The 11,810-nt window shown below is 38.5% G+C and overlaps 1 protein-coding gene across 1 annotated transcript; it reads right to left on the reverse strand.

The window, feature by feature from the left end:
- Positions 1 to 8,457: 8,457 nt before the first annotated feature.
- LOC149224078 (pectinesterase-like) lies at positions 8,458 to 11,024 on the reverse strand. The gene is made up of 2 exons (XM_089385997.1): positions 9,858 to 11,024; positions 8,458 to 9,715 (listed from the first exon to the last, which is right to left on the reverse strand). The coding sequence occupies exons 1-2, from the start codon at positions 10,897 to 10,899 to the stop codon at positions 9,021 to 9,023; spliced, it is 1,737 nt and encodes a 578-aa protein (XP_089242123.1). The 5' UTR covers positions 10,900 to 11,024; the 3' UTR covers positions 8,458 to 9,020.
- Between the last annotated feature and the right edge of the window lie 786 nt (positions 11,025 to 11,810).

An 11,810-nucleotide genomic window follows, 5' to 3' on the forward strand; every position in this document is an offset into this window, starting at 1 on the left:
AGTGGATATATTGTAAGTTAAAACAAGTGAAATCTTTTTAAATTCAGAGTTTTGTTGTTATTCACTTTATATAGCTAATGATTATTATAAAATATTTGAAGAGGGTTTATAGAAGAATGCACTTACAACTTTATGATTTCAAATTTTAATCCCAATATTATGGATATATCTCAAATGTTAGATTGGTTATGGTGTAACATACTTATTTATTTTAGTACTCTTCATTGTTTAAAGATATTTGAAATAATTTAACTATCTTTAAAAATTATAATTTTAAAACCAGTTAATAAAAAATATTTATATATATTTAGTATGTGTGGATATTAATCTAAATAGAGTTTTTGAAACTAAATGTTATTGTGTCACAACTCCAAACAACACATATAAAATATCACATCTAAAAAAAAAAAAAAGACAAAAATGATATTAAGTCAGAACTTTAATATTGAGAACATTTGCAAAATCCCATTATAAGAAAATAAAGCCTAACACGAAATGTACATATCCTAAGTTATATTAAATTTGCGGTACAGTTTTACACAGGCTATACATTACCCTTTCACATGTCAGTTCTGATTTTTGCCTTTTTCGTGCGATCCTGGTGTACAACTTTACGGGAATGCTGATCGTCTCATTAACTCGGTTTAGATTTTATCATGGCTCGCACTGTCATTTGCATCAAACTTGTTGTTCATTTACCCTCGCATTTAATTCCTCTGCCTGTACGTGGAAACGTGGCATGGCAGAACATCACCTCACCTCGGCTTCTGGTTGCTTTGGGGTTCACAACGCTACTACAGTGCAGTCTAAGGTCTATCATCCAAAGGTTAGGGTCTTTTGGCAGTTTGTTCATGTTTTCTACTGGTTTTCGATACCCTGGTGCTTCCCCGCTCCTCGGCACCTGGATCGGTTTAGTGGCTGGGGCGTTCGACCTGATTTATCATGCGGCCGATGACACTAGACACATTACCTTTGAACTTCAAACTGGATCTAGTATGGCTCCTATTCTGCAAACTCAGGTGAGGGTTTTGCGTTAGTTGATTTCCCTATATTTTTTTGTTGGGTTGATTCTGTTATTTCTTAATGATTCTGGGTTCATCAAGTGTTACAATTTCATGTTTTCTCTGCAGGAAACAAGGTGCTTGTCCCGAGGGTTTCCATGCAGCTGGCTCAAAGGAGTATGGTACCCTTACCAGACTTCTGCGCCTAACGGATACCGAGTAAGCCTGCGGTGGTCTTGTCCTCAGAGACAGACAGGATTATTCATGTTAGTTTTCGGTTATCTGATATGCTTTCCCAGCTTCGAGCTAGTTCTGTAATTTTGTTTAGGGGTTTGGGACAATTTTTTTCGGGAAGCCTCTTTGTGTTTGAGACTCTGTATAGATACAGTGAGAGTGGAGTAAATATGTTTATTAAAAGGATGCACTAGGCTTTCGGTCGGTTACCGACTAGAGCCCTAGTCACTTTGTTGTATCCATCTTTCGGCTATTGTTCGGGTCTCGTCATGGAATATATTCCAGATGTACAGAATCTCAACTGTAAATTTAATGGACTGTCATTATATATATATATTATATATATATATATATATATATATATATATATATATATATATATATATATATATATCTATATATATATATATATATATATCTATATATATATATATATATATATATATATATATATATATATATATATATATATATATATATATATATATCTTTTTATGTCTCTTTTATCCGAGTTTCGTGCTTTCTTTCCCTAAGGGTAACAATGTTTATTACTGATATGATTATAATTTTATCTATGCTATTTTATGTCTGTTCTGCTCATTTAACGTTGTGCATACACTTCGATATTTTCTGGAAAATGTATTTCGTCTCTGTTTATCTTTGGCGTAAACTAAATCTTTAAATAGGAGTGGTAGAGTCTCACCACTCATTATGCATATGAGGATGTATTTTACTTGCACATGAATGGTAATTAGGACAAGGTCGACTGATTCAACTCGCAGCTTCGGCACTAATAATTTACAGTAGGTTCTCGACATTTTGTTTTGAGTCCTGAATATTTATCATGTCAACTCTAGCTCTAACAGTTCTTACCGTCACATGCCTAGGGTTGAAGAGTTGTTTCATATACTTTCTCTGCTTACGTGATTGTAGTTGTGCTAATTGGTTTTGTTTATGAAAAGAGAGTTACTTATAACCCTTTAAGAATGAGTTAACAGGTCCTCTCTGCCTATGATTGAAAGTAATTCAGCTATATTCGTTTAGATTTTTAGAGAATAAGCAACAGAACTTCTCAGTTTTTAATTTGATAGTAATCAACCAAGAATAAAACAACAGAACTTCCTGTGTCTTTAAATTAAAATATTCGTCTGTACTGGTTAACCCTATTAAAGAAAAATAAAACAACCGAACTTCCTCTGTCTTTAAATTAAAATATTTGTCTCTACTGGTTAACCCTATTAAAGAAAAATAGAACAACAGAACCAGTCTTCGACTTCTGTGGATATTTATCACTACAGAGAAATGTCCAAGTGATGACAATTTAGTAGACCATACTATTTTTTGTCAAAATCTCCTCAGAGTATTAGGGTTTTCATTACAAAATAAGAATTGGTTCTATCTTAAGTGCCTATGTTCTTCGAGGGTTGAGCAATAAGCAAGTCAGGACTGTTTTCTTTCTTATAATTCCAGTCTTTCTCTTTCTCCTAATCATTCATAAAATGTACTCAAGAGATAAGATTACTCTCTCTCTCTTCACACATAAAGAATTCATACATTCCACTGAGCAACGAGATAATTTGGAAAGGTGCTGCATACCTGGTCCTTTAAAAAAGGAGAGAACTCACTGGTAGATGCCACCTCTTATCTGCTACTCCTTTTCCACCCATCCATGAGATTTGTCCTCCATACCAAATCTCCCCCCAAGCTTACTTGCTAGACTTCAGTCCTCTGCAAGTCTTCTTGCACAGAGTGCTATGCTATCTAGTCATCACCAGACTTAGCATCCTTTTCCCTCTTTCCGTCTGACCTATCAGCACGGATTTTTCCTTCCCTCTACTCCTTTTCTTTTGGAGCATCACACAGTTAGGGGAGGTAGTTAGGGTTTTTCCAGGCAACTGCCTTTTTCCAACTTCCCCTCTTGAGAAGTTACAAAGTCTGCTTTATTCAAAACATTTTCTATTTCAAAGTTAACAACATTGTTTAACTTAACAATAACAACCATAATTCCCAGTTTACTTCTTACTGTGATAAAAATAAAATATTACAGTATATCTGCTTACTGTGATAAAATAAAATATTTCCAGTATATCAGTCTTACTGTGGTAAAATAAATATTTATAGTATGTCTAGGGAAATTTTAAATAAATTAAATTAATTTGAGTTATTAACTCTCTCACAAAACAAATTACTGCTTACTTACTTAAAACTTCTGTGCCTAAGTTATGAGCTCCCTCCTCCCCACACACTTAAAGTGAAAAAAAACCAAAAGTGAAAATATAGGAAATTTAAATTCATTCACTTTTAAATTTAAAAGTTAACAACTATACCAAAAGTGAAAATATAGGAAATTTAAATTCATTCACTTTTAAATTTAAAAGTTAACAACTATATAGATTTTTTTGTTTGTGTTAATATGAAAGTAAAATATATTTATTTATTTTTAATTTGAAAAAAAAAATAGAATTAAAAATTTAATATAACAAAAATTATTGAAATATTTTTTTGTTTAATTAGTGATAAATTTTGTGGGTTCACTCTTTGTCTCGTGTTGAGAATGCAACAAGATGATGGATCGTAGTGGAAAGGAGTCGCCTTCACTAAGTGGGCCCGTAGGCAAATTATGGCGCAAAGTCTATTTTTAGACATATGGATCATGGTCTATGAGTTGTAGGATGTTGTTTATGGATGATTGGCCATGTTGGGAAAAATAGATGGACTTCTATTTCTAGTTCACAGCAGGAGTGATCAAAGTCTATTTTTAGACTACCAGGTTAAAAATAGAAAAGTCAAATATTATTGCCTCATAATAATATTTAGACTATAAACTTTATCTTATTTTCTTGGAGCCCTTCAGTTTGAGCTACAGATGTGGCACATGCAGCTATCAGAAGGAAATACACTTTTCTTGTGAGTCAGTTGAGCTATTGCATGCAGGACATCAGTTAGAACTCATGCATGTGAGTTTTGTGGAGTTGGATGTGGAGTTGATGGAGTTGTGTTCAGTTTGACTTGGTTAAACTAGTTGTAATTAGTCTAACTGCAAATAGACTAGTGATGAGTGATGTGAATTAATTGATTAAATTAATTCATTAATTATTAACTCATAATGCAACTGAAGAATACATCAGTTAACTCAGTGCATGTACAGTTCAGTGGAGACAGGTGTTAGAGGTTGAGATTGCTATTAGTTGTGACTATAGTTGTGCATGAGATCTTGCACAAGCAATGTATTGAGTATGCCCATGAGAATTGCCCAGTAGAATAGCCTGAGCTCACATGATTTCCAGTGTGAGTGATTCTCAGCAAGTATTGTGTGCAATAGAGGCAGGCAAAGCAGTGGAGAAGATTTGAATTTGTGACTTGTTCGGATCTGAGCTAGTTTTGTGTGTAACAGGTGGAGATAGTGCTGGATACTTGAGAGGAGTATTGTACTATGTAATGTTACATGTTCTCAATCATTAATATACAGATAGTGTGGGGTTTTTAGCTATAAGCTTTCCCCAGGTTACATATTGTGTTAATGTGTGCATGCGATTGATGTTTTCATTGTTTTTGATGCTGCTAAATTGTTGATCAATGTAGAGGAGCTTATGTATTGTGCATGTATTCCGCAATAGTGCATGATCGAGATAATCTCTGTGAATAAGTGTCATATTATTCAAAATTTCTACATGGTATCAGAGCTGTTGATCATCAGATCTACTATTCAGGAAGTGTTTACATTCTATTTCTTCAGGCAGAGTCTGTAATCGGGCCAGGTAGCCTTTGGATTCATCCTTCCTTTGGAAGGTGAGATATCCGGTAAAAGCCCATACAGTCAATCTCTGTACGAGAAATAATTTGTTCTCACGAATCTTAGATCCGAGGCGGTTGAGTTTGGAGCTGGTGGAATTCGAATTTGCAGCAGTGTTTTCTTGGTATCAACGTGGCAATTTCTTTCAACGGATTGCGATTGGAGTATGCTCTTGAGGGCAGCTCAAACTATATTGCATGGAAGGACAGGATGGAGGCAGTGTTGGATGATAATGGGCTGAAGGATTTCATAGAGGCTGATGTCCCAAAGCCTACTGATGCTGCGCAAGTTGATGCTTGGCAGAAGAAGACATCAAAGTGTCGAAGGATTCTGTTGGAGGGCGTGAAGGATCACATTGTGTCCAGCCTGCATGGAAAGGATTCTCCATACTTGATGTGGAAAGCGTTAACAGATCTATTCCAAAGAAAGAGCGATCAGAGGAAGCTGGCACTCAAGGATAAACTCAGAAACATCAAATGTGAGAAGGGAGACAGTATGCCCAAGTATCTCACGAAGTTCACTCAGTGCAGAGATGAGCTGGGAAGTGTGGGGGTGAATGTCGATGATGAGGACTTGGTGAGCTTGGCTCTCCTTGGTCTTCCGAAGAGTTGGCATTCCTATCAGGACTCTGTCAATGGTCGGGAGAAATTGCTAGGATGGGAAAGACTTTGGTCAGATCTTGTGCAGGAGGAGATCAGGCGGAATACCAGGGACGGATCTTCATCAAAGGGACCTGATGAAGAAAATTGTGCTTTGGCTGCCAAAGCAAAGAAGGGGAAGAGCAAGAAAGCTTCTTAGTCTGGTGCGAAAGGCAAGAAGCAGGACATGTCCAAGGTGAAGTGCTTTCACTGTCACCAGCACGGACACTATGCCACTAATTGTCTGCAGAAGAAGAAGAACAAGCAAGCTGCTGGATCTGCAGCAGGAGAGGCTCTAGCCTCGCAGTTTGAGCTTGATTTTTCATTGATCGCATGCTTGGTTTCAAGTGTGATGGGATCGGTGTGGTTCTTGGACAGTGGTGCGTCTTTTCACATGACAGGAGATCGAGATTTGTTTTCTGATCTGGAGGACAAAGATCTTGGAGTGCACATCGAGATGGGCGATGATGGTAGATACAGTGCGACCGGTATCGGTACCATTTCCTTTGAGAGGGAGTCTGGTAAACCCTTCGTATTGAAGAAAGTGATGCATGTTCCAGGATTGAAGAAGAATCTTATCTCTGTGGCGATGTTAGAAGACAAGGGATATGATGTTGTTTTCAGCGAGAGAAAGGCTTTCCTGCACAGCAAGACAACTGGAGAAACCCGGAAGATAGGGGTTCGAGTGAGGACCCTTTATCAGTTGCATGTAGATGGCTGTGCAGCAATGGCATGCAAGGCAGAAGGATTGGTGAGTCGGGATGATGGCGAGCTGTGGCACAGGAGATTGGGTCACCTTTACCATGGAGCCTTGAAGATACTACAGCAGATCACTACAGGGCTTCTTAAAGGCACTCTTGCGCAGTCAGATCAGTGCAAGGGGTGTACCTTGGGAAAGTTTGTAAAAGCCACCTTTCACGAGAAGGACAGTCGCGCCACGACGATCCTTAAGAGAATTCACACAGACGTGTGTGCACCTTTCTCAGTAGCTTCGACAGCAAAACACAAGTATTATGTGATTTTTGTTGATGATTTCTCTCGTAAGTGTTGGATCTTCTTCATGCAGAAGAAGAGCGAAACATATTTAAAGTTCTATGAATTCAAAGCACTAGTCGAGAAGGAGTTGGGGAAGAAGGTGAAGGCTATTAGGAGCGATAATGGTGGTGAATACACCTCTGGTGAGTTCAAGGACTTTTGCAGTGCAGAAGGGATTCGAAGAGAGCTCATAGCTCCCCATAACCCACAACAGAATGGGGTTGCCGAGCGGAAGCTTGCAATACTGCAGTATATGTGCAAAACCATTGTCCTCACAGGATACTTGGCACGAGTACACCCGAGGAGGCTTATTCTAGTAAGAAGCTTGATCTTTCTCATTTGAGGATTTTTGGTGCTAACGTTTACATGCATGTGATGAAGGATGCCAGGAAGAAGTTGGAGCCGACCGTAGAGGTTGGGATATTTGTGGGGTACACTGATATGCCCCACAACTATCATGTGTATTTTCCAGACAGTGGAAAGACTGTTGTGCAACAGGATATAAAATTTCAGGAGGAGAAAGCCACGAAGTGTTCGCTTGAGAGGGAGCTACACTTGCATGCAGATGAGGAGCTATTAGTTCCTAAGGTTGAGCTTCAGGACGAGATTCATGGAGTGGAAGAGACCACTCATGCAGCGCCAACCATCAGAGGGCGAATGTGCTTGAGAGAAACTAAGCGACTGACTCAAGATGCAGAGAAAGTTGTAGGACCACCTACAGCCCAACGCAAGCAGAGACAGTCACCTGATTGGTACACTGGATACATGGCTCTTATGAGCAAATGTGTTGTGACTGAGCCATCCTCTTTCGAGGAAGCTGTGGAGGATCTCGCATGGGTAGATGCCATGGCGGAAGAGTATGATTTGATTGTCAGAAACAGTGCATGGGAGATTGTTCCTAGACCGGAAGGGAAATCAGTGGTGGGTTCGAGATGGATCTACAAAGTTAAGCAGGCAGCTAACGGGAGTGTGGAGAAGTACAAGGCAAGATTTGTTGCCCGAGGCTTTTCACAGATAGAGGGGATCGATTATGAGGAGACCTTTGCACCTGTCACAAGGTATTCTTCCATACGGACGATTCTTGCTCTCTCAGCACAAATGGGATGGCACATTCATCAGATGGATGTGAAGACTGTGTTCCTCAATGGAGTCATTGAGGAGGAGGTGTACATTGAGCAGCCCGAAGGTTTTGAGATCTTCAATAGCGAGTCGCATGTGTGCAGGCTCAAGAGAGCGATGTATGGGTTGAAACAAGCACCACCTGCTTGGTACACATGGATAGACAGTTATTTCACCAAACTTGGATTCTCCAAGAGTGAGGCGGATCCTAACCTATACCAGATTGTGGTGGAGGGTAAGTTGCTTATCATTGTACTTTATGTAGATGATTTGATTCTAACGGGTGATGAGTTGTTGATACTTTCATGCAAGGATGATCTTGCTAAGGAGTTTGAGATGAAGGACTTAAATTTTTGAAACCCTTCCTATCTGGAGAAAAAATTTTAGAGTCTCCGATTATATAAATTTTTAAGTTTCGTAAACGGTGTTTCTATTTATTTATTGGCTTTTATTAATATTTAAATTATAATTTAAGTTTCGTAAATGATTTTATTTATTTATTGGTTTTTATTAATAATTTAATTTATAAATATAATTATCAGGCCTCTCAACCTTGACACTATAATGACTAACTTTAGTCAACTTTGACCTTAAACAGAATCATATATTATAAAATGCATGAAATTATTACATTAACGAAAAAAATATAAATTTTATTAATATTTTAAATTATAAAAACAAATATTACGGCTCCCAAACTTTGACAGCTACATATAAATACATTTTGTAGCTCTTGATACATATAACGCAAAACTGGTCTAAGCATGGAGTTAGATTGTTTCCATTTCTACACGCAAAACTATTTTCATAAATGCTCACTATTTCCATTTCCAGAAACCAAAACATTTTAATAAATGCTCAATACAAATGTTGAGGTACAACTTTATGACGGCATAACTTCACTTAGCTGATGGCATTCTAAATACAATAAATTCTCTACGCGACGACAACAAGAATTGTAAACGTCCCATGTACATCATCATTGTTGTGGCTGTATTAATAGCAACAGACGGCTGTTATCAACGACAACATACAAACGTGCCATGTACATCAACATTGTTGTGGCTGTATTAATAGCAACAGACGGCCATTATCAACGACAACATACTTTGTGCTGCCATGCCCAGACCATGGAGAAGCTTAGTGTTATTCGGACAGTATTTAATTAATAATGAAACATGGGATTTTACACCAACATCATCAGTTCAATCCTGACGTAAAGCCAACCCCTGTTGCCGGAATCCATGAATTGCCAGAAATGAATTGACCGACTGTGAATTGGGCTGCCTCCGTGGCGCTTGTGATAACATGAAATCCAGGCCAACTGACACGTTTTGATGTTCCTGCACCGGCGCCTGTGTTCAAGTACTCGCCGTAGTACAACGTTTGAAGGGCAAAGTTTCCGTCCCATTCCAGCCAACCGGCAGGATCGATCAAATCGTCGAGAGCTGATTGCATGAAAACAGTTCGAGAGTATTGCTTCCACGGCCTTCCGAGGTATGTCTTGATAGACCCTTCAACTGCTTGCAGATCAGAAGCTGCACTTACCTTGCAGTTATGGATGGAAATCCCAGTGTTTTGATTGGGATCGGTTCTTCCTTGAGCTGTAATTGTGTTCTGCTGTTGGCTCATTGGTCTTCTTGCCAGGATATTGCTATTCTGTATTACCACAGCTGCATTGCCGAAGATAAAATCAACGGTCCCATATATATCGACTTCTCGGTAAAATTGGCGAAGGGAGTAAACATATAACGTGTCCTGGTACCCTTTGATACTGCAACGATGCACTACCGAGAGGTCTGCGCCTACTCGAAGTGCTACGGCTTGGTGCTTCTGAGCTCCCGCAGTGTTCTGGAACGTCATGTCTTTGGCAATAAATCCATTTCCAGAGACAGCTGTCACGCAAAAACAGTTAGTCGTTTAAGATCACAAGTACAGGAGAAGAAACTTAGTTTGAGAATTATACATAACGACATCTATAATATAATTAAAATCTTTAGAAAAATTGATAGCAACAACATAGATTTAAATTGTTACCGAAAGTTGCAGAGTTGAACGTAGTTGAACCATCTTGAACATTCTTGTTTCCGGTGACCACGGTTTGATCCATGCCATCGCCAATGAACATCAGATTTGTCATCTTCTTCGATATGTCTACATTCTCGTTATAAATTCCAGCTTTTATGTAGATCACATACCTCTTGCTACTCTGTTGAGGTGCAGCGTTTACTGCTTGGGTGATGGTCTTATAATTCCCTGAACCATCTTGGGAAACCACCACGTTTGCTTGGCTTGCAGGGCTAGATGATTGTAAGAGCCTTCGATCTGCTACAGATAGCCATTCTGGAAATCCATCCTTCTCGATCCGTCCGTAGTGAGAATGGAACACCTCCCGTTTTAGACTCAATAAACGACGATTTTTCAAGCTGTCGCGAGACATGCTCGAAAACTTGTACATGGAAAGGGAGTTGCTCAATAATTCTGACACATTAAGAACTCTGGAAGACAACAGAGGGCTTATGCTACTACTTGTTGTTAAATTGAAATCACGGAAACCATTTAAACAGGTGTCCTGATTCGTCAAGGCTGCGCTGAGCCAAGTGGGGATGTCTTTGCTGATGGAATCGTTGCTCAAGCAAACGTTGAGATGATCCATTGTATCTTGAAAAAGCTGGGCACAATCTAGCCATGCCGCGCTTTCTTTTTCATTCATGATAGTTTTGTTTAAACTAATAGCAAATTCGTGAGCTTGTTGTACCAGTTCCATACTCTCTTTCATTACCTGACTCATCAAATTATCAATTGTTGCCGTCTCATAGGTAGTGTATGTAGCCAATGACGAGACACAGCGTTCAGGAAATCGTGTCTGGCTACAAACAGACCTTACTAAACTAGACAACGTTTTCCCACCATGAGGATCGCCGTAGCTTTCACTCGAGGAAACAGGAGCCCCAACTGCCACAACAATGACATCAAGCAGAAGTAATATTGACATTAGAACAACAAGGACAGATTGGTTTTTCAATTTTTGAGCAGTCTTCTCGTCGACGTAGTCGACATCAAGTCTAATCTTCATCATCTCTAAGCTAAGGACCTTTCAACCTTGGGCTATGCTGAAATTTAAATGCAAGGTCTCAGAATATCGTTAACTCTGAAGCTATCTAATAAAAAACGCTAAAACAAATAATGGGCATGTTCTGCATGAAGCATCGACCACTCTTATAGCGTGGCTGGTTTGTCGCTACTGATCAGTGGGTCAAAGGAGTTAGGCTTGCCGTTGGAAGAGCACGTGGAATCGTTATCTAATATAGAATACCGTCGGATTCAAACATAGACGGCTGATGAATCATGAACGTTCTATATAATACGTAATCCATAAGGCAGTACGAAATACAACGGCGCTTGAGTCGGTTAAGAATGGTTTGAACATGTGATGCGTCCTCGACAATTGCTATAATTCTGCCCAAATGTAATGTAAGTCATAGGTCGGTTTCCTCTTACGTAATAACATTTGATTGTCATCACCTTCGACTTGCTTTGCTTCGTTTTATTAAACACGCAATCAGTTACGCAATCAGTTCTGTTGTTTCTAGTCAGCTTAATTGTGCTGTGACATCTCTATACCAAAAACTTTTGCGGTCATAACCTTTGAATTTTGTACTCCAAGAACCTTCGTGAAGGAATCTAAAGTGATACGCCGTAGGAAAAAGCTGATTTGATGTATATTACTTTTAAGAAGATTGGAGATATACATGTAGATTTATGTTAAGTAAAAAGATTGTACTTCGCTGCCTAGAGGTTAAGACTTCAACGACGTTAAGCCCAATTAATATTCAGTGTTTTTATGAATATGTTAATATTTATTGTTTTTATGAATTGGTAAGAGTTTGTGTGAGAAGTATAAATTTTATAAAATAAATTAAATATTTTAATATGTTTACCAAATATTTAAAATTTAATAAAATATAGGTTAATCAAAGTGTTATTCTG

Source organism: Pinus tabuliformis, chromosome Q (assembly GCF_031772625.1).
Source record: "Pinus tabuliformis cultivar Carrire ecotype Pingquan chromosome Q, CPIR1, whole genome shotgun sequence".
In the NCBI taxonomy this organism is placed as follows: Eukaryota; Viridiplantae; Streptophyta; class Pinopsida; order Pinales; family Pinaceae; genus Pinus; species Pinus tabuliformis.